Here is a 23715-nt window from a genome sequence, read left to right on the forward strand (position 1 = left end):
TCAGTTTTACTAGGGTAAGCTTGGCGGCGTGAGTGAAGGAGGCTTTGTTGCGGAATAGAAAGCCGACTCTTGATTTGATTTTCGATTGGAGATGTTTGATGTGAGTCTGGAAGGAGAGTTTGCAGTCTAGCCAGACACCTAGGTACTTATAGATGTCCACATATTCAAGGTCGGAACCATCCAGGGTGGTGATGCTAGTCGGGCATGCGGGTGCAGGCAGCGATCGGTTGAAAAGCATGCATTTGGTTTTACTCGCGTTTAAGAGCAGTTGGAGGCCATGGAAGGAGTGCTGTATGGCATTGAAGCTCGTTTGGAGGTTAGATAGCACAGTGTCCAATGACGGGCCGAAAGTATATAGAATGGTGTCGTCTGCGTAGAGGTGGATCAGGGAATCGCCCGCAGCAAGAGCAACATCATTGATATATACAGAGAAAAGAGTCGGCCCGAGAATTGAACCCTGTGGCATCCCCATAGAGACTGCCAGAGGACCGGACAGCATGCCCTCCGATTTGACACACTGAACTCTGTCTGCAAAGTAATTGGTGAACCAGGCAAGGCAGTCATCCGAGAAACCGAGGCTATTGAGTCTGCCGATAAGAATATGGTGATTGACAGAGTCGAAAGCCTTGGCGAGGTCGATGAAGACGGCTGCACAGTACTGTCTTTTATCGATGGCGGTTATGATATCGTTTAGTACCTTGAGCGTGGCTGAGGTGCACCCGTGACCGGCTCGGAAACCAGATTGCACAGCGGAGAAGGTACGGTGGGATTCGAGATGGTCAGTGACCTGTTTGTTGACTTGGCTTTCGAAGACCTTAGATAGGCAGGGCAGGATGGATATAGGTCTATAGCAGTTTGGGTCCAGGGTGTCTCCGCCTTTGAAGAGGGGGATGACTGCGGCAGCTTTCAATCCTTGGGGATCTCAGACGATATGAAAGAGAGGTTGAACAGGCTGGTAATAGGGGTTGCGACAATGGCGGCAGATAGTTTCAGAAATAGAGGGTCCAGATTGTCAAGCCCAGCTGATTTGTACGGGTCTAGGTTTTGCAGCTCTTTCAGAACATCTGCTATCTGGATTTGGGTAAAGGAGAACCTGGAGAGGCTTGGGCGAGGAGCTGCGGGGGGCGGAGCTGTTGGCCGAGGTTGGAGTAGCCAGGCGGAAGGCATGGCCAGCCGTTGAGAAGTGCTTATTGAAGCTTTCGATAATCGTGGATTTATCGGTGGAGACCGTGTTACCTAGCCTCAGTGCAGTGGGCAGCTGGGAGGAGGTGCTCTTGTTCTCCATGGACTTCACAGTGTCCCAGAACTTTTTGGAGTTGGAGCTACAGGATGCAAACTTCTGCCTGAAGAAGCTGGCCTTAGCTTTCCTGACTGACTGCGTGTATTGGTTCCTGACTTCCCTGAACAGTTGCATATCACGGGGGCTATTCGATGCTATTGCAGTCCGCCACAGGATGTTTTTGTGCTGGTCGAGGGCAGTCAGGTCTGGAGTGAACCAAGGGCTGTATCTGTTCTTGGTTCTGCATTTTTGAACGGAGCATGCTTATCTAAAATGGTGAGGAAGTTACTTTTAAAGAATGACCAGGCATCCTCAACTGACGGGATGAGGTCAATGTCCTTCCAGGATACCCGGGCCAGGTCGATTAGAAAGGCCTGCTCACAGAAGTGTTTTAGGGAGCGTTTGACAGTGATGAGGGGTGGTCGTTTGACTGCGGCTCCGTGGCGGATACAGGCAATGAGGCAGTGATCGCTGAGATCCTGGTTGAAGACAGCGGAGGTGTATTTGGAGGGCCAGTTGGTCAGGATGACGTCTATGAGGGTGCCCTTGTTTACAGAGTTAGGGTTGTACCTGGTGGGTTCCTTGATGATTTGAGTGAGATTGAGGGCATCTAGCTTACATTGTAGGACTGCCGGGGTGTTAAGCATATCCCAGTTTAGGTCACCTAACAGAACAAACTCTGAAGCTAGATGGGGGGCGATCAATTCACAAATGGTGTCCAGGGCACAGCTGGGAGCTGAGGGTGGCCGGTAGCAGGCGGCAACAGTGAGAGACTTATTTCTGGAGAGGGTAATTTTCAAAATTAGTAGTTCGAACTGTTTGGGTATGGACCTGGAAAGTATGACATTACTTTGCAGGCTATCTCTGCAGTAGACTGCAACTCCGCCCCCTTTGGCAGTTCTATCTTGACGGAAGATGTTATAGTTGGGTATGGAAATCTCTGATGGCCTTCCTGGTGGCCTTCCTGGTGGCCTTCCTGAGCCAGGATTCAGACACGGCAAGGACATCAGGGTTAGCAGAGTGTGCTAAAGCAGTGAGTAAAACAAACTTAGGGAGGAGGCTTCTGATGTTGACATGCATAAAACCAAGGCTTTTTCGATCACAGAAGTCAACAAATGAGGGTACATGGGGACATGCAGGGCCTGGGTTTACCTCCACATCACCCGCGGAACAGAGAAGGAGTAGTATGAGGGTGCGGCTAAAGGCTATCAAAACTGGTCGCCTAGAGCGTTGGGGGCAGAGGATAAGAGGAGCAGGTTTCTGGGCATGGTAGAAAATATTCAGGGCATAATGCGCAGACAGGGGTATGGTGGGGTACGGGTACAGCGGAGGTAAGCCCAGGCACTGGGTGATGATGAGACAGGTTGTATCTCTGGACATGCTGGTTGTAATGGGTGAGGTCACCGCATGTGTGGGAGGTGGGACAAAGGAGGTAACAGGGGTATGCAGAGTGGGTCTAGGGGCTCCATTGTGAACTAAAACAATTATAACTAACCTGAACAACAGTATACAAGGCATATTGACATATGAGAGAGACATACAGCGAGGCATACAGTAATCACAGGTGTTGAATTTGGAAAGCTAGCTAAAAACAGTAGGCGAGGCTAATCCGCTAGCACAACAAACAGCAGGTAAAATGGCGTTGACTAGGCAACGGGGCCGACAGGTAAGACAAACAAGCAGAAAGGAGTACCGTGATTAATGGACAGTCCAGCGTGCGTCAGCTATGTAGCCAAGAGATCAGTGTCCAGGGGGCAGCGGTGGATGGGCAGGCGAGTGTTATCCAGGTTTTTTAAAAAACTAACAATGACTAACTAGCTTGTAGCTAGTTAGCTGGTTAGCGTCTGGAGGTTCTTGAGTGTGTCATAAAAATAAGAGTAAAAGTAACAGCGATTCCGTATCACATTGGGTGAGGCAGGTTTCCGGAAGGTATAAACAAATTAAAAATCAAAAAGAGATAGAAAGTAAATGGGGTCAGAGAGTGATTGGGACGCGGTGGTTCAGACGATTAGCAGGCCTGTGCTAACAAGCTAACAGTTCGTAGGCCCGAGCTAGACAAGGTAGCAGTTAGCGGACCGGAGCTTGACAAGCTAGCCGTTAGCAGGCCGAATTAGCAAGCAGGGAGATAGCGAGGGCTAGAGAGTTAACCTTTGGGGGACGTCGCGATGGGGTGAGTCTGTTTATTCCTCTTCATGCGGTGAGCTGGAGATACAGCGATTCAGAAAGCTCGCGGGCCTTGGCCAGCAGATGGATCTTTGGCGATGTCGCAGCGGAAAAGCCTGTTGAAACCCCCTCGGACGATTATGTCGGCGGACCAGTCGTGATGGATCGGCGGGGCTCCGTGTCGGCAGTAGAGGGTCAGTAGAGGGTCCAGGCCAATTGGCAAATTAGGTATTTTTGGACCTCTTCGGCAAGTCGGGAGATGGGCTTAGCTCGAGGCTAGCTCCAGGCTAACTGGTGCTTGCTCTGGGACAGAGACGTTAGCCAGGAGTAGCCACTCGGACTGCAGCTAGCTATTTACGATGATCCGGTATAAAGGTTCAGAGCTTGCGGTAGGAATCCGGAGATGTGGTAGAGAAAAAGCAGTCTGATATGCTTTGGGTAGATGTCGCGCTGGTGTCCTAGTTAGCGTTGAAGACCGCTAGCAGTGGCTAGCTAGTAGCTAGTTAGCGGCTAGCTTCTGATGAGGGTTCCGATTCTAAAGTATAGAAAAAGCAGATCCGTACCACATTGGGTGATGCGGGTTGCAGGAGAGTATATTCAGCACTATACAGGACGGGACAAGACAAAACACACGTCCGACTGCTACGCCATCTTGGTTTAAACAACTAAGTAATGCACAGCCAACATGATAGAAGCTAGAAGCTAGATAGAGTCGTCGGCAAAATAGACAACAGAATAACACCTGTTCCATAGACCACAACTTAACTTCCACCAATATGTAACCTACGGAAAATTACACCTTCTCTAAATGTTCGACGTAATCCTGTGCTAAACCATGACATCATAAGGCTAGTACTGACACAGTACGCACAAGTACACACACAAACAGGAATTCCCATTAGCATCCTGTCAAAGTGTCATTTCCATGGCTCAGACTGCTTCAATCTATGTTAGTGTGTTCGTGCTTTTGCCCTTGTGGTAAGGGTTGTGACTATCCCTGCATCTGTCTGATGAATCTGTCCATGTGAATGTTCATACGTCCATGTAGGAGTCAGAGAGGAGAAGACAAAACACGCTGACACACATTGGGAGTCTATATAGCTCACTGACACCGTTGGCCAATCATTTACCAACTGCACGTGAATAAGAACTATTAGGAGTTTTTTGTTGTTGAAGTTTCATCTGGGTACAGATCTAGGATCCCCTCCCCCAAACCTAACCTTAACTATTAGTGGGGGGAAATCCAAAACTGACCCAAGTTCAGCATCTAGGGGCAACTTCACCCTACTCTGTCATTGTCAAGTCAATCTACAAAAGGTCAGCAGGGCTGCTAGCTAACATTATGTAACCAAAGCTAGGTGTTAAGTGTTTTTACAGGATATAGAGCGAGGCTGAGCTCAAACTCCTGACTGACTGTCTGACTGCTTGGTGTATACACAACCCAGCAGAGATCCCTAGATACAGACACACACTTCCCACTGTTAGATTTTGCAAGCACTATGTCACTCCATAATGGTGACAGAAGTGTTAATAACTCACCTATTTAGTCATTAGAGTGACATACTGTGGGCATTAAATCAATAATAGCCTAACTTCTTGATAATGTCTTGATACAAATAAATAAGTAATAAATAAATTAGTAATTGAGACTATAATATATACATACATACACACACTACCACTCAAAAGTTTGGGGTCACTTAGAAATGTCCTTATTTTTTAAAGAAAAGCACATTTTTTGTCCATTAAAATATCATATTGATCAGAAATACAGTGCAGACATGGTTAATGTTGTAACTGACTATTGTAGCTGGAAAGGGAAGATTTTTGTATGGAATACAGGCATAATGTGCCCAATGAGACTGTGCCCATTATCGGCAACCATCACTCCTGTGTTCCAATTGCACATTGTGTTAGCGAATCCAAGTTTATCATTTTAAATGGCTAATTGATCATTAGAAAAACCTTTTGCAATTATGTTAGCATGGCTGAAAACTGTCTCACCGTCAACAGTGAAGAGGCGACTCGGCCTTCTAGGCAGAGTTCCTCTGTCCAGTGTCTGTGTTCTTTTGCCCATCTTAATCTTTTATTTTTATTAGCCAGTCTGAGATATGGCTTTTTCTTTTCAACTCTGCATTGAAGAACTGCATCACAGAGGTGCCTCTTCACTGTTGACGTTGAGACTGGTGTTTTGCGGGTACTATTGGAATATAGGACTGATGGATGCTGATAATGGGCATCTGAACACCTATGTAGATACCCCCCCCCAAAAAGAAATCTGCCGTTTCCAGCTACAATAGTCATTTACAACATTAACAATGTCTACACTGTATTTCGGGTCTATTTGATGTTATTTTAAATAGACAAAAAAATGGACCTTTCTTTCAAAAACAAGGACATTTCTAAGTGACCAGAAACTTTTGAACGGTAGTGTAAATATATATACGCCCTATGATCAAATAACAAACCCTATGAAATACTCTTGTACACAGAGAGGACAGTGTGAGCATACCTATAAGTAGTTGATTGGGGGAAGTTAGGAACCAATATACACAGGCAGTTAGGAAAGCAAAGGCTAGCTTTTTCAAACAGAAATTTGCATCCTGTACCACAAACTCCAAAAAGTTCTGGAACACTGTAAAGTCCATGGAGTAAGAGCACATCCTCCCAGCTGCCCACTGCACTGAGGCTAGGAAACACTGTCACCACCGATAAATCCACGATAACTGAGAATTTCAATAGGCATTTTTCTACAGCTGGCCATGCTTTCCACCTGGCTACCCCTACCCCGGTCAACAGCTCTGCGCGCCCCACAGCAACTTGCCCAAGCCTCCCCATTTCTCCTTCACCCAAATCCAGATAGCTGATGTTCTGAAAGAGTTGCAAAATCTGGACCCCTACAAATCAGCCGGGCTAGACAATCTGGACCCTCTCTTTCTCTACAAGCACATTCATCTTCTGCACATCTATCACTCCTGTGTTTGATTGCTAAATTGTAATTATTTTGCCACTATGTCCTATTTATTGCCTTACCACCCTTATCCTACCTCATTTGAACACACTGTATATAGACTTTTCTATTGTGTTATTGACTGTATGTTTGTTTATTCCATTTGTAACTCTGTGTTGCTGTTTGTGTCTCACTGCTTTGCTTTATCTTGGCTAGGTCGCAGTTGTAAATGAGAACGTCTTCTCAACTAGCTAACCTGGTTAAATAAAGGTGAAATAAATAATACTAAAATAAAAATAAGGGTGCTTGCATGGGGTGGCATGGCGACCTGATAGTGGGTTTAGGGCAAGATGTTGAGCCCCACAACGCCCAAACAGACAGGCAGAGAACAGCTGAGCTGGCACTGTGCTATCAGCTGACTGCAGGCGGGCTGAGCAAACACAGACAATGAGTCACTGACAATTTGAAAAGGAGCAGAGCCACACACACACACAGCCGCGCACGCATGCACACTCTCTGTCACTCAAAACATCCTGCTCTCTCTCTCTGTGTGTGTGTGTGTGTGTGTGTGTGTGTGTGTGTGTGTGTGTGTGTGTGTGTGTGTGTGTGTGTGTGTGGATTAAGTCCTGCTAGCTGGCTGGGTGAGGATCAGTGCTATGTCTGAAAGGTCTGGGTGAGAGGGATAGAGATGATCCCGTTATGTCTGTCTGATGGAGGAGAGTAAATATACATGTACGTCTTCCTTGGAATATAAAAATACCCAGCACTGGAATGAGTAGGTGTGTCCAAACTTGTGACTGGTACTGTACAGTATGTATGTATGTATGTATGTACAGTTGATGTCGGAAGTTTACATACACTTAGGTTGGAGTCATTAAAACTAATTTTTCAACCACTCCACAAATTTCTTGTTGACAAACTATAGTTTTGGCAAGTCGGTTAGGAGATCTACTTTATGCATGACAATACATTTTTCCAACAATTGTTTACAGACAGATAATTTCACTTTCAGTGTATCACATTTTCAGTGGGTCAGAAGTTTACATGCACAAAGTTGACTGTGCCTTTAAACAGCTTGGAAAATTCCAGAAAATGATGTCATGGATTTAGAAGCTTCTGATTGGCTAATTGACATAATTTGAGTCAATTGGAGGTGTACCTGTGGGTGTATTTCAATTACTACCTTCTAACTCAAGTGCCTCTTTGTTGACATCATGGGAAAATCAAAAGAAATCAGCGAAGACCTCAGAAAAAAATTTAGACCTCCACAAGTCTGATTCAGCCTTAGGAGCAATGTAAACTTCTGACCCACTGGTAATGTGATGAAAGAAACAAAAGCTGAAATCATTCGCATTCTTAAAATAAAGTGGTGATCCTAATTGACCTAAGACAGGGAATTTTTACTAGGATTATATGTCAGGAATTGTGAAACTGAGTTTAACCTGTTGCGACGAGCAATCCCGTATCCGGGATCCTATTTATAGCCTCAAGCTCATTACCATAACGCAAGGTTAACTATTCATGAAAATCGCAAATGGAATGAAATAAATATATTTGCTCTCAAGCTTAGCCTTTTGTTAACAACACTGTCATCTCAGATTTTCAAAATATGCTTTTGAACCATAACTAAACAAGTATTTGTGTAAGAGTATTGATAGCCTAGCATAGCATTAAGCCTAGCATTCAGCATGCAACATTTTCACAAAAACAAAAGCATTCAAATAAAATAATTTACCTTTGAAGAACTTCAGATGTTTTCAATGAGGAGACTCTCAGTTAGATAGCAAATGTTCAGTTTTTCCAAAAAGATTATTTGTGTAGGACAAATCGCTCTGTTTTGTTCATCACATTTGGGTAAGAAAAAAACCGAAAATTAAGTCATTACAACGCAAACTTTTTTCCAAATTAACTCCATAATATCGACAGAAACATGGCAAACGTTGTTTAGAATCAATCCTCAAGGTGTTTTTCACATATCTATCGATGATAAATCATTCGTGGCAGTTTGGTTTCTCCTCTGAAGAAAATGGAACACGCATGGACCTAGAGATTACGCAATAATTTCAACGGAGGACACCAGGTGGACACCTGGTAAATGTAGTCTCTTATGGTCAATCTTCCAATGATATGCCTACAAATACGTCACAATGCTGCAGACACCTTGGGGAAACGACAGAAAGTGCAGGCTCATTCCTGGCGCATTCACAGCCATATAAGGAGACATTGGAACACAGGGCATTCAAAATCTGGACCATTTCCTGTTTGAAATTTCATCTTGGTTTCGCCTGTAGCATTAGTTCTGGGGCACTCACAGATGATATCTTTGCAGTTTTTGAAACGTCAGAGTTTTTTCTTTCCAAGGCTGTCAATTACATGCATAGTCGAGCATCTTTTCATGACAAAATATCTTGTTTAAAACGGGAACGTTTTTTATGCAAAAATTAAAAGAGCGCCCCCTATGTATTTGGCTAAGGTGCGTGTAAACTTCCGACTTCAACTATATGACATTTAATCCTTGTTAAAATTCCCTGTCTTAGGTCAGTTAGGATCACAACTTTATTTTAAGAATGTGAAATGTCAGAATAATAGTAGAGAATGATTTATTTCAGCTTTTATTTCTTTCATCACATTCCATCGGGTCAGAAGTTTACATACACTCAATTAGAATTTGTAAGCAATGCCTTTAAATTGTTAAACTTGGGTCAAACGTTTCGGGTAGCCTTCCACAAGCTTCCTACAATACGTTTGGTAAATTTTGGCCCATTCCACCTGACAGAGCTGGTGTAACGGAGTCAGGTTTGTAGGCCTCCTTGCTCGCACACGCCTTTTCAGTTCTGCCCATAGATTTTCTATAGGATTGAGGTCAGGGCTTTGTTATGGCCACTCCAATACCTTGACTTTGTTGTCCTTAAGGCATTTTGCCACAAATTTGGAAGTATACTTGGGGTCATTGTCCATTTGGAAGACCCATTTGCAACCAAGCTTCATCTTCCTGACTGATGTCTTGAGATGTTGCTTCAATATATCCACGTAATTTTCCTGCCTCATGCCGCCATCCATTTAGTGAAGTGCACCAGTCCCTCCTACAGCAAAGCACCCCCACAACATGATGCTGCCACCACTGTGCTTCACGGTTGGGATGGTGTTCTTCAGCTTGCAAGCCTCCCCCTTTTCCCTACAAACATAACAATGGTCATTATGGTCAAACAGTTCTATTTTTGTTTCATCAGACCAGAGGACATTTCTCCAAAAAGTATGATATTTTTCCCCATATGCAGTTGCGGTTTTGGAGCAGTGGCTTCTTCCTTGCTGAGCGGCCTTTCAGGTTATGTCGATATAGGACTCGTTTCACTGTGGATATAGATACTTTGTACCCGTTTCCTCCAGCATCTTCACAAGGTCCTTTAATGTTGTTCTGGGATTGATTTGCATTTTCGCACCAAAGTAAGTTAATCTCTAGGAGACAGAACGTGTCTCCTTCCTGAGCGGGATAATGGCTGCATGGTCCCATGGTGTTTATACTTGCGTACTATTGTTTGTACAAATGAACGTGGTACCTTCATGCATTTGGAAATTGCTCCCAAGGATGAACCAGACTTGTGGATGTCCACAATTCTTTTTCTGAGGTCTTGGCTGATTTCTTTTGATTTTCCCATGATGTCAAGCAAAGAGGCACTGAGTTTGAAGGTAGGCCTTAACCTCTTCAGTCGACCCTCTACTTTTTTGAACATTTTGTTAAAAATCGCGCAACATTTCAGCGCCCTGCTACTCATGCCAGGAATATAGTACGTTCATATGGTTAGAATGTGTGGATAGGAAACCCTCGGACGTTTTTAAAACTGGTTAAATCACGACTGTGGCTATTACATAACGTGCGTTACATCGGAAAGCGCAGGAAAACCTGATCACAGAAAATGGAAATAAATATCCTTGCGCCACTTCCAGCAATTGTTAACAGTGAGCCGAATTAGATAAGACCGAGCATTCAACTCCCACAGCATCCCCATGTTGTCTAGAGTCTTGTGAATTGAATCCTCTTTGATTCTTGGTTGAACCGAAAGAGGGGCACGACTTACCTCCGGTCTCCGCCCAGATCATTCCGGAAGAGCTCTCTCCTGAAATGTTTTCCAAGACGACAGCTAATGATATTTACATCGCCTACGGATGATTTTTATCGCTTATTAACGTTTACTAATACCTAAAGTAGCATTACAAACGTATTTCGAAGTGTTTTGTGAAAGTTTATCGTCTACTTTTTGAATTTTAAAAAATGACATTACGTTGTGAAATCGCTGTTTTTTTCATTTATCACACAGTCTACATATAACGATATCTTGGCTTTATATGGCCCGATTTAATCGAAATAAAGACCCAATAGTGTTTATGGGACATCTAGGAGTGCCAACAAAGAAGATGGTGAAAGGTAATGACTGTTTTCTATTTTATTGTGCGGTTTGTGTAACGCCGAAATGCTAATTATTTTGTTTACGTCCCCTGCTGTGCTTTTCTGTTGTAGTGTATTGGTGCATGCTATCAGATAATAGCTTCTCATGCTGTCGCCGAAAAGCATTTTAAAAATCGGACTTGTTGCCTGGATTCACAACGAGTGTAGCTTTAATTTGATACCCCGCATGTGTATTTTAATGAACTTTTGAGTTTTAACTAATACTATTAGCATTTAGCGTAGCGCATTTGCATTTCCAGAGCTCTAGTTGGGACGCAAGCGTCCCAAGTAGAGGCAACAGGTTAAAATACATCCACAGCTACACCTCCAATTGACTCAAATGATGTCAATTAGCCTATCAGAAGCTTCTAAAGCCATGGCATAATTTTCTGGAATTTTCCAAGCTGTTTAAAGGCACAGTCAACACAGTTCACTTCTGACCCACTGGAATTGTGATACAGTGAATTATAAGTGAAATAATCTGGCTGTAAACAATTGTTGGAAAAATTACTTGTGTCATGCACAAAGTAGATGTCTTAACTGACTTGCCAAAACTATAGTTTGCTAATTAACAAGAAATTTGTGGAGTGGTTGAAAAAGCGAGTTTTAATAACTCCAACCTAAGTGTATGTAAAAATCCGACTTCCAACTGTATATATATATCAATAAATAAAGTTATGAATGTTTTAATGAATATCGCTAGCAACAACAGAGTAAACTCATTTTGAATTCCTACCTACAGTAGAAATTAGTAGAATATCTCCTTTCTAATGATCTCAACTTTATTTATCAACCCCTAGTATTGAGCAAATTACAGTCATTGGAGCCAATAGGCTTTGAAAATCACCCACAAATAGGCGGCTAGTGCGGAAAGCCTTCACATGGCTAACCTTTGTTTAACCAGCTAAACAGCTGCCCTTAGCAAAAACGTATTTGTAGTTACCTTCCTAGTAGCCTTAACGCGAACCAGGCGTCCCTAATGTGACAACGACGTGGTTTTGGAGGTATGGCAACGTGAGACTTTTGTAGCTATTAGGCTATACTCATACTTATGGTATGAGGTTGGCCAGCCTCCCCAAACCACAGCACTAACCTTAACCATTTGGAATTAATGCCTAAACTGCTAACCTTTGAGTTGCTTCTGTTTTAACCCTGTAATCACACAGAATTACTGCGTCACAAATAGAAGTTCATCCATAATACGTTGATTTTCGAAGGGAAACTATGAGATCTTGTTGATACTGTATCTAGCTTTCAGTACGCACATATCAGCCACAATGACCACGTGTGACAGTGCGTGTGTATATGTAATAGTGTGTGTGTGTGTGTGTGTGTGTGCTTAAGCCCAAAAGCCACATCAGTCTCCTGAGGTGAACGGTGGGGAATTTGGGTAGATTTTAGCCAAATTAAATATTGTCAATCCTTTACAATGCCATGGCCTTAGACACTGGAGAGGGGGTGTTGCATTGTAGGGGGTTGCATTATAGCCAGGCAGGTTGAGTTATTAGGTCAGTTACCAGAATCTGTCTGGACAACAAGTACCCTGACCTGAAAGTAGCCACGGCCTCTCAGTGAGTGTGTGTGTGCATGTTTGTGTGCCTCCTCACCTGCCATACGCGAAGCGTCTGTCTTTGTGATGGTCACCGAAGGTGTCCCATAGTCTCAGGGACACACTGACCTCATCCACAACATCCCGTGATCTCTCCAACACCTAGACGGACAGGCACACACCACACCACACCACAGCATGAGACAATTATTTTCAGGATGTGCCTGTGTGTGTGCGTGTGTGTGTCGCATGGGTCCATGCCCACCTCCTGGCACACGCGGTACTGGTCAATGGCCCAGACAGTTGGCACGTGGGTGGCGAGCAGCTGGTACTGTGTGAGGGTGGCATTGCAGGCGCGGGCACAGATGAGCCTAGTCTTGCCCACCGCGTTGTCCCCTACCACAACACATTTAATGGTTTCCACGTTGGGCCGCTCATAGTCTGTGTCTATATCCATGGAGAGGGCCCTGGGAGAGAGAGGGAGAGGGAGAAGGAGAGAGCGGGGGTTAGAAAGTAACTCTGGTCATAGAATATAGAACGACACATTGACACATCCATACCAAAGCGGAATGTTTAAAAAAAGACTTACTAGTCACCAAAGTTCCAGAGCATGTCTTTGAGTGAAGTATTCAGGTACAAACGGAACAATACTGAACAGCTTTTGGCCAAGACAACGTCCAGGGTAGCTCCTAAATCAATCACCAACAGAAAAGCTTGGCCAAGGCTAGAAGCCCGAGTCCGCACTGACCAGTAACGAGCAGCTCCAGCCAAACTCCTCCAGAGTGAACACATGGTACGGGGGCAGAGAAATAAAAAACTGAGTGGCTATTTATGTCATAACAGAAGGAGAGAGCGAGAGAGAGAGAACAAGAGGCAACTATAGAAACCAGAGCACAGCCCCAGTGGCAGATTTGTATTTTTGGAGGAGTGAATGATGATCCCATCTGCTGAGGGGCACTCAGGAAAGACACCACCCCCTCCCCCTCTGCCAGGTGATATATTGATACAGCTGATATGGGCAGACCAAACCTGCAATCCTGTCCTACCACTCTGAACAAACCGTGGTCCCATAAATAGGCCGTTTTGAAAGATTCATAGGCTTATTATTCCATTGACATAGATGCGGCGGTGTGGCACTTCGTCCCTGCAGTGACACACAGTAGCGGCCCAAAAAAATGGCACCCATTCATCGGACACAAGAGACAATGGACAGCGGCAAACCCCCCCCCACCCCCCCCCCACCTCCACTCATTCCCACCAACACCTGCTCCTCTAATACATTTTATGTCCCATTTGCTACAGATCGAGACAATATTGTTTACAGGCCTAAAACAAACAATGTCAGGTCTTGCTTAATAAAAGCTACAAAAAAACATAATGTTCCCGTTTGGAATATTCCATGTCCATTGAAGTCCTAGAGCTGCCAAAGCCACTGAGCGGCAGGTGTTCAGGTGCGGGGCCAAAACAAATGGTACTGTACAGCCTACCTTAGCCTATGTGAGTAGGGAAGAGAGTGAGCCAACCCTGAGAGATTCCGAGGGAACAGAGGGAGTTCCTGTCTACTCTAGGATTTATCTGTGCTCCATCCCTAGTTCTCCTCTCCTCTGTCTGTCTAAGACACATAGTGAGGCATGTGGGTTTACATCAGTATCGCAATAGAGGGAGTCGTAAAAGTTCCTACATCTTATCCTTATGTAACAGTTCTTCACGTAATGGCCAAAGCAGCTGCAAGAGGAGTGGACCAATAACCGCTCTCTCTGAGAGTTGTACGTGGACAAATAGGAGGGAAAGGAGGAGCGGGAGAGAGATCGCAATATTAAATCAAATGGTATCACAGTGAAATGCTTACTTTACAAGCCCTGACCCAACAATGCAGTTAAGAAAAAATAAGTATTAAGTAAAAGTAAAAAATAATTTTATTTTGTAACAAATAATTAAAGAGCAGCAGTAAAATAACAATAGGAATATATAAAGGGGGGTTAGTCGAGATAATTGAGGTAATATGTACATGTAAGTTAAAGTGACTATGCATAGACAATAAACAGAGAGTAGCAGCAGCGTAAAAGAGGGGACAACGCAAATAGTCTGGGTTGCCATTTGATTAGCTGTTCAGGAGTCTTATGGCTTGGGGTAGAAGCTGTTAAGAAGTCTTTTGGACCTAGACTTGGCAATCCGGTACCGCTTGCCATGCGGTAGCAGAGAGAACAGTCTATGACTAGGTTGGCTGGAGTCTTTGACAATTTTTAGGGCCTTCCTCTGACACCGCCTGGTATAGAGGTCCTGGATGGCAAGAAGCTTGGGCCCAGTGATGTACTGGGCCGTACGCACTACCCTCTGTAGTAGAGGTCGACCGATTAATCGGAATGGCCGATTAATTAGGGATGATTTCAAGTTTTCATAACAATCGAAAAACTGTATTTTCGGGCGCTGATTTGCCAATTACATTTTTTACATTTTTATACCTTTATTTAACTAGGCAAGCCAGTTAAAACCTCTTAGAGCTCCCCATCCCGGATCCGGGATCGTGACTACGGCTCAAGCTCATTACCATAACGCACAATGCGAAAAAATATTCCTAAAAATATTTAACCTCCACACATTAACAAGTCCAATAGCTCAAATGAAAGATAAACATCTTGTTAATCTACTCAGCAAGTCAGATTTCTAAAATGTTTTACGGCGAAAACATAGCACATATTTATATTAGATCACCACAGAAACAAAAGGCAAGCGGCGGCCATTTTGTCCCAGAAAAAATACAATTTAAAAGTAGGATTAAAAAATAAATAATTCACTAACCTTTTGAAAATCTTCATCAGATGACAGTAATATTACATGTTTTTTTTCAATAATATGCCATTTATATCCATAAATCTCTGTTTACAATGACGACATTTCAAAAAATGCTACTCAAATGTCCGGAGAAATGATGATAGCTCCGACAGATAACGTCAGATAACAAGCAATAAACATGACTAAATATACATGTTCTACATATATTTACAAAGATACAGTTCTTCTTAATGCAACCGCTGTATTACATTTATTTTTAACATTACAGACATCGTTCACTGGGCTATACAATGAGACGGCGCTCAGATATTAGCAGTATGTCTCCTCTACATTTGGAGTCCACAGAAACCCAAAATAACCACATAAATATTCCCTTACCTTTGATGTTCTTCCATCAGAAAACGTAGAAGGAGTCATACTTACCCAATACATCGTTTGGTTTCACGTTGTGTGTCCCTGTATTAGCATATGCTAACAGCTTCAGCTGAAATGCATCAAAAATGACTTCTGGTCCAGCACTCTTGCGCATCAAAACTTCCAATTTACATATTATATGTCGACTAAACTGGTCAAACGATGTGCAAAATCGAGCTTTATGATGTTTTTATCATGTAGAACGAAGATCAGCGCGAACAAACAAACCGGCTTCAAATGCTGGATCATGGAAAAAGAACGTACTCCAAATCGGCCGCGCGCAATAGAGTGCATGTTTTTCAGAGGGACACGAGCGATTTCGCCCGCCAAACGTGTAGGGCTCGTGGGATTCTCACAATGAACGTGCCATTTGAAAGCAGGCATCGCGCTGAACAGATAGAGACTGTTCCTGGATCGGTAGCTGCCTGGGAGGGTGGGGGCGATGACGTCAAAGTTGACCCAACTTTTCTGTTGTTCACAGAGTGTTTGGGAGAATGGCTGCCCTGAGAGTTCTGCTTTACATACAGACATAATTTAAACGGTTTTAGAAACTTTAGAGTGTTTTCTATTCAATAATAATTTTTATATGCATATATTAGCAATTTTGGGAAAAAATATTTTCAGTTTACTATGGGCACGCACTTTCTCCAACGGGGGCAGTATAGAGCCCTAGGCTTAAGAGGTTTTAATTAAGAACACATTCATATTTTCAATGACGGCCTAGGAATGGTGGGTTAACTGCCTCGTTCAGGGGCAGAACGACAGAGTTTCACCATGTCAGCTTGGGGGATCCAATCTTGCAACCTTACAGTTAACTAGTCCAACGCAATAACGACCTGCCTCTCTCTCATTGCACTCCACAAGGAGACTGCCTGTTACGCGAATGCAGTAAGCCAAGGTAAGTTGCTAGCTAGCATTAAACTTATCTCATAAAAAACTATCAATCATAATCACTAGTTAACTACACATGGTTGATGATATTACTATATATTATCTAGCGTGTCCTGCGTTGCATATAGACTGACTGAGCATACAAGTATCTAAGTATCTGAATGAGCGGTGGTAGGCAGAAGCAGGAGCGTAAACATTCATTCAAACAGCACTTTCGTGCGTTTTGCCAGCAGCTCTTCGTTGTGCATCAAGCATTGCGCCATTTATGACTTCAAGCCTATCAACTCCCGAGATGATGCTGGTGTAACCGATGTGAAATGTCTAGCTCGTTAGCGCGCACTAATAGCTTTTCAAACGTCACTCGCTCTGAGCCTTCTAGTAGTTGTTCCCCTTGCTCTGCATGGGTGACGCTGCTTTGATGGTGGCTGTTATCTCTCAAGAGATGTTAGATCGGGTTCAAGTCTGGTCTCTGGCTGGGCCCGATGCTTCTCCTGCGTTGTCTTGGCTGTGTGCTTAAGGTCGTTGTCTTGTTGCCCCAGTCTGAGGTCCTGAGCAGGTTTTCATCAATGATCTCTCTGTACTTTGTTCCATTCATCTTTGTCTCTATCCTGACTAGTCTCCCAGTACCTGCCACTGAAAAACATCCCCACAGCATGATGCTGCCACCACTATGCTTCACCGTAGAGATGGTGCCAGGTTTCCTCCAGACAAGATGCTTGGCATTCAGTCCAAAGTGTTCAATCTTGGTTTCATCAGACAATCTTGTATCTCATGGTCTGAGAGTCTTTAGGTGCCGTTTGGCAAACTCCAAGCGGGCCGTCATGTTCCTTTTTCTGAGGAGTGACAACCGTCTGGCCCCTCTACCATAAAGGCCTGATTCGTAGAGTGCTGCATAGATGGTTGTCCTTCTGGAAGGTTCTTCCATCTCCACAGAGGAACTCTGGAGCTCTGTCAGTGATCATCGGGTTCTTGGTCACCTCCCAAGTTGAAGAAATATCTCAAGGACGATCAATGGAAACAGGATGCACCTGAGCTCATTTTCGAGTCTCATAGCAAAGGTGCGGAATAATACTGTTGTTTTTATAAACATTTGCAAACATTTCTAGAAAACTGTTTTCACTTTTTCATTATGGAGTAAAATTATTTAACCCATTTTAAATTAATGCATTCTGGAGAGACACGCACCATATCTTCACCCCACTCCCCTCTCCTTCTTGATGCAACATTTTATACTCAAGACATTACTTTCGCACATATTTTCGAAGCTTTTCACTCACAGCCGCGACTATCAGATACACCTATTGCCACGCGCACTACTCAAATCGCAAGCTTCCCAAACACACTTGTGATTCGAAACAATCCACAGCAAAAGATTTTTAAATAAACTAATGGTTCTCTGTGTCTGTCATGCTCTCTGGTGAAGAATTTTGAATGATTTTATTTAGACAGAAGTAATTATACAATTACTTTAGGGAAATCCAGCATCCTAACAGTTCACTGTGCAACCACCAACTTCCCTTTACAATTCACAAGTGGCTGAAACCAGAGATCTGTATATAATGATGAGATGCTCATGTCTCCGCCCTAACAATCGGAGTGTTTGTCCCAAAGGTGGGAAGGTAGGGGACAAGCTTAGGTCTGCATATTACTTCCTTATGTAAGATGGCACCGACAGACATGGCAGCTTTGCTTCTAGCTCCAAAGCAACTTTGAAGTCTTATAATTGTTTGTGTATTATTTCTTACATTTTTAGCCCAGAATGTTTTTTGTGTTATGTTATTACATACAGCTGGAAATAACTTTTGGATATCAGAGCGGCGGTAACGCACTAGCATTACGAACAGGAATACGACTTTCCCGAATTGGATCCTTTGTTCGTACCCCTCAGGGCAATTGAACTTATTCCAGAGGCTGCTCCGAATCACCGCGGGCGGAGAAGAGGTATTCGGAGTGGACTACTAGTTCAACTCAGGAGGCGGGCACACCATCCAACGGTTCCCGAGTATATTACTAGCTAATGTTCAGTCTCTGGACAATAAAGTAGATGAGCTCAGGGTGAGGATCTCATTCCAGAGAGACATCAGGGACGGTAACATATTGGGTTCTCAGTTCATCAGACAGGAATAAAGAACCCTTCAGGAAGAAGAAAGGCGGGGGTGTATGCTTCATGATTAACAACACATGGCGTGATTGTGACAACATACAGCAACTCAAGTCCTTTTGTTCACCCGATCTAGAATAACCCACAATTAAATTAAATTATCTTCGGTTATAGTCACATCAGTTTATATTCCCCCCAAGTCAATACCACGACAACCCTCAAGGAACCTCACTGGACTTTATGCAAACCACATATTCTGAGGCCGCATTTATTGTAGCTGGGGATTTTAACAAAGCAAATTTGAGGAAAACACTAGCGAAGTTCTATCAACACATTGACTGTGGTACTTGTTAAGGGAAAACACCTAGACCACTTGTCACGTTCTGACCTTAGTTCCTTTGTTTTGTCTTTGTTTTAGTATGGTCAGGGCGTGAGTTGGGGTGGGCAGTCTGTTTGTTTTTCTATGTTGTATTTTGCGTTTGGCCTGGTATGGTTCTCAATCAGAGGCAGGTGTCATTAGTTATCTCTGATTGAGAATCATACTTCGGTAGCCTTTTCCCACCAGTGTTTTGTGGGTGATTGTTTTCTGTGTCTGTGTGTTCCACACGGAACTGTTTCAGTTTTCGTTTCTGTCTTTCAATTTGTTATTTTCGTGTTCAGTGATTTTGTTCATTAAGACATGACGAACACGTACCACGCTGCATATTGGTCCGATCTCTCATACTCCTCGCCAGAGGAGGACGAATCCCGTTACACCACTGCTACTTGCCTTTTCAAGATACCTACAAGGCCCTCCCCCACCCTCCCTTCGGCAAATCCGATTACAATGTAGGAAGTAGAAAATAGTAAAAAATAAAGAAAAATCCTTGAATGAGTAGGTGTGTCCAAACTTTTGACTGGTACTGTATGTGGCAGGGTCTATAGACAATCACAGATTACAAAGGGAAAACCAGCCACGTCGCGGACATCAACATCTTGCTTCCAGACAACACTTTCTTCACCCACGTTGAGGATAACACCATGCCATTGACACGGCCCGCTCCCAAGGCCTGTGAGCTCTCGCTGTGAGCTCTCGTTCTCCATGGCCGACGTGAGTAAGACATTTAAGGGTGTTAACCCTCGCAAGGCTGACGGCCCAGACGGCATCCCTAGCCACGTCCTCAGAGCATGCGAATACCAGCTGGCTGGAGTGTTTACGGACATATTCAATCTCTCCATATCCCAGTATACTGTCTCCACTTGCTTCAATATGTCAACCATTTTTACCGTACCCAAGAAAGCAAAGGTAACTGAGGCTAGTTAACAGCTTCTATCCTAAGCAATAAGACTCCTGAACGGCTAATCAAATGTCTACCCAGACTATTTGCATTGTCCCCCATTTTTATGCTGCTGCTACTCTCTGTTTATTATCCATGCAGTCACTTTACCTCTACCCTGTACATGTACATATTACCTCAATTACCTCAACTAACCTGTGCCCCTGCACATTGACTCAGTACCAGTACCCCTTGTATATAGCCTCGCTACTGTTATTATATTGTTGTTATTTTTCTATTTTTAATTGTTTACATTTTTAAAACTTCCATTTATTTTAGTAAATACTTTGAAAACACTCATTTTTCTTAGATCTGCATAGTTGGTTAAGGGCTTATAAGTAAGCATTTCACTGTAAGGTCACTATTCGGCGCATGCGACATACAATTTTATTTGATATAGCCTCGTTATTGTTATTTTATTATGTTCCTTTTTTTAACTTAAATTTATTTAGTCAATATTTTCTTAACTATTTTATTTATTTTTAAAAGGAATTGTTGGTAAGTAAGCACCTAACTGTAAGGTCTACCTGTCGTATTCAGTGCATGTGACAAATACAATTTGATTTGAAATGTTGTTGTTCCACCAAGAACGATGCTGCTTTCCACTTTGCTTCTTAAATAAATAATTCAATTTCTATAATTCCAACAGTTCACCCAAGTGTTCTGGTATATATCGCAAGTCAAATCGCAACTACAATATTTGAAAAAATATATGACACTATTCGCCCATGTCCTGCAGACCTTGTATGTGGGTCTGGCATTTTAATAGGCTTAGGTAGGCTGTGAGGCATGGGGAGGCATGGGGAGATGTGAGCTGTGATGTAACTGGGAGCAGTGGAAAGTTTCTCAGGGGGATCAGACAGAAGTCCTGGAGCACTACACCATCGCCCTGACTATGCAGAGGTCTCTCACACGCACGCACCTGCCTCTCACAGCCAAGCCGTAACTAGACACTGTGAGAGCAGTGTAGGGTTTCATTCACAGCCAGTGACTGATACTATACATATCACGTGTAAAGCAGCAGTCTAGACATCATCTGTTAGGCTGTCACCTGTATTACAGGGATTGAAAATGAAATAGTGGAAAGCAGACACACTGAGGAAGGTGCAGGCCAATACTTTGGGTGTGCTACTGGGACATGTTGCTGTGGAAAAGAGCATACACAAATCCAAATATCTAATATATCTCTATATCAGTGCTGGCCTTATTTCAACCTCTATATTAACAGATTGTTCAAACTTCGTCTGATAATGGAAAAAGCGAGTAATGAAAGGTGGTATTAGATGGGTATGGCTCCATGTGAATGAGAATCCAGTTGTTTCTCTGGTTTGATCAGCTTCTCTTCCCCCAATCCTTACCTTAACTATTAGCGTGGGAAATTCTAAATTGACCCAAGAGCAATTTCTAGGGGAAACTTCACCTTACACACCCTAGATGCCTGTGGCGCAGCGGTCTAAGGCACTGCATCTCAGCGCTAAAGGCATCACTACAGACCCTGGTTCGATTCCAGGCTGTATCACAACTGGCCGTGATTGGGAGTCCCATAGGGCGGCACACAATTGGCCCAGCGTCTTCCGGGTTAGAGTTTGGCCGGGGTAGGCCGCCTAGTTAAATAAAGGTTCAATAAGTATTGACAGACGTCAGACTGCAGTGAGAGAATCACTGTGACACTGCCTGCTGCCCCCTTCATCCACACACTTAAACAAACCTTCTGCTACACTCCGTCTGGCCAAGGAGCAAACACACACACACCACCAACTAGGCTTGGGTGATAGGGTGATATACCGTTTATACCGTATACCAGGGTATTTAGAAATACCGACTGTATTTCAATACCGATTATCAATAATGCGGGATGCGTGCTACGCCACTGCTTATAAGTTAAGTATAACTAAAAGAATTCTATGATGTGTTAAATAAATTATATTCAGCTCAGGGCTCCAGCTATGCATTTGGTTTGCTGACTTGCTAGCTAAGTGGCTAGATGTCAAGAGCAAGCTTCTTGGTTACAGCAGGGACATTCAATCCCCTCCTGGATCAAGATCCCGGTTGCCCCAAATAATGTGTGCGTAAAAAAATATCTGTTGAGGTGCACTTTGAAGATGCTAGAACGATCCATATTTACTTTTCCTCTGCAAACGAGGAATGAAGAAAAATCTGACAACCCCATATTAAAATGGTTTATGTATGTCGGCTTGTTGTTGTGTGTTCTATGCGAGATAAATATTCCTCTCTCGAGGCGCAATCAAGTTACGATAGGGAGGGAAACCTGCATTCTGACAAGCAGTTAATGCACAACAATTCTTGCAATCGCGGGGAAAACTGTAGTTTTAATGGCTTTGTTAAAAAGGGGGTGATCTCAGCTTTCCATTCCTACTTTATTTATTTATCAACTCAGAAATATGCGGGAAGTGCACCATTTTAAACCCCAAGTTTATTTGAGCAACATCATGATGAAGCACTTTACAATTCACCCTGAGTGCATAGGGGAGAGTGGGGCTAAATCTAACATGTGCCAATTGTAGGGTCACTTGGGGTAAAATGCCACCCTACCTCAAAATCTTTTTTGGTGGGTGGGGGTGGGGTGACTTAAATTGTGATGAGAAAGATTCGATTTATAGTTGAGCAACCAGGGAAGGTGTTTAAGGAAAAAAAATGTGATGTGGTTTCCGTGAGAAGTACAGGCATGATGTGGTTTCCGTTAGAAGTACAGGCAGAGGTGCCACACCACAAGTTACCCTGACATGTAGGCTTAAATTATATTAATTGCGTTTATGCATGCTTTTGGGGAGATACTAATTAAAATATCTGAGGGGACCCCCAAAACAAAGGGGGGAGGGAACTCTCCTTCAATGCAACCCCCCCCCCCCCCAATCACTGGTCTGTAGTGCTACTGTCACTGTGCAGGTGGTCTGTGCAGATAAAGAACAGACAAAGACAGCTTCATGCATATTTGAGAGGAGTGTCTCAGTACAGGTTTGGGTCAGTGCAGTGCAGCGGGGGCTTTCATAGAGAAAGACTGAACAACTCAGCTCCCCACCTCCTCAACTCTCCCTTTCTCCATCCACTACTCTTTTCTCTTTCACCGTTTCCATTGCTCACCATCCTTATTGCCCTTTTCTCTCACTAGGCTCTAATTTTACTCTCTGTCCTTTCGACACCCACCATCTCAGATTGTTCTGAAACTGTTCTGTAGTTAGAAACAGATAAGATTAGCATTCCTGAAACACAGTGAATATAATTTAGGCATACCTGTTATGGTAACTTGAGGTAAACCGCCACCCGGGGTAATGCCCCCTGCCTGTACTTCTCACAGAAACCACTTCATGTCACAATTCCCCCCCCCCCAATCAAGTTCCCTGGTTGACACTACTCTTTAACAACTAAAAATCTAATCTGTCTCATCAAAAAATGTTCAGTCACTCCCCCCAAAAAAGATTGAGGTAGGGTGGCATTTTACCCCAAGTTACCCTACAATTGACCTTAGCCCCACTCTCCCCTATGCACTCATGGTGAATTGTGACCCGATTCAGGAGACTAGGCATATGTCGCAAGTCACAACTTTACAGGAGAGCCTTTGAACAAACTTTTTTTTTATTTTTTATCAAAATGTGTTTTTTGGCAGAAATACCTTCTCGAACAATGTGAACTTTCATAAGCCTTAATAACAAACTTGAATGCCATCTGTAAATACGAATACAATTGTTAAAATTACGAGCCTTGTTGGTTAAGCCGCAGAAAAAGTTAGCAACCTTCCCACTCTAGCCATGATTGGCTGAGATAATGAGTGGGCTGGACATGCCAAGAGAGGATTT

The 23715-nt window shown here is 43.5% G+C and overlaps 1 protein-coding gene across 6 annotated transcripts in view; it reads right to left on the reverse strand.

The window, feature by feature from the left end:
• The window catches only part of LOC115139719 (rho-related BTB domain-containing protein 2-like), a 112062-nt gene that overhangs the window by 43090 nt on the left and 45257 nt on the right, over positions 1–23715 (reverse strand). For 4 of the 6 annotated variants that reach the window (XM_029677413.2, XM_029677416.2, XM_029677415.2 and 1 more), the window contains 2 exons: positions 12651–12852; positions 12444–12547 (listed from right to left, as the gene is read on the reverse strand). In XM_029677413.2, coding sequence (XP_029533273.1) covers positions 12444–12547; positions 12651–12842 — 296 coding nt within the window. In that variant the 5' untranslated portion in view covers positions 12843–12852. Of the gene's footprint in view, positions 1–12443; positions 12548–12650; positions 12853–12974; positions 13592–23715 lie in introns of those variants that run through there. The other 2 variants (XM_029677417.2, XM_065026489.1) reach the window with 2 other exon arrangements.

The sequence above is a fragment of the Oncorhynchus nerka genome, linkage group LG13 (genome assembly GCF_034236695.1).
Source record: "Oncorhynchus nerka isolate Pitt River linkage group LG13, Oner_Uvic_2.0, whole genome shotgun sequence".
NCBI classification, from domain to species: Eukaryota; Metazoa; Chordata; class Actinopteri; order Salmoniformes; family Salmonidae; genus Oncorhynchus; species Oncorhynchus nerka.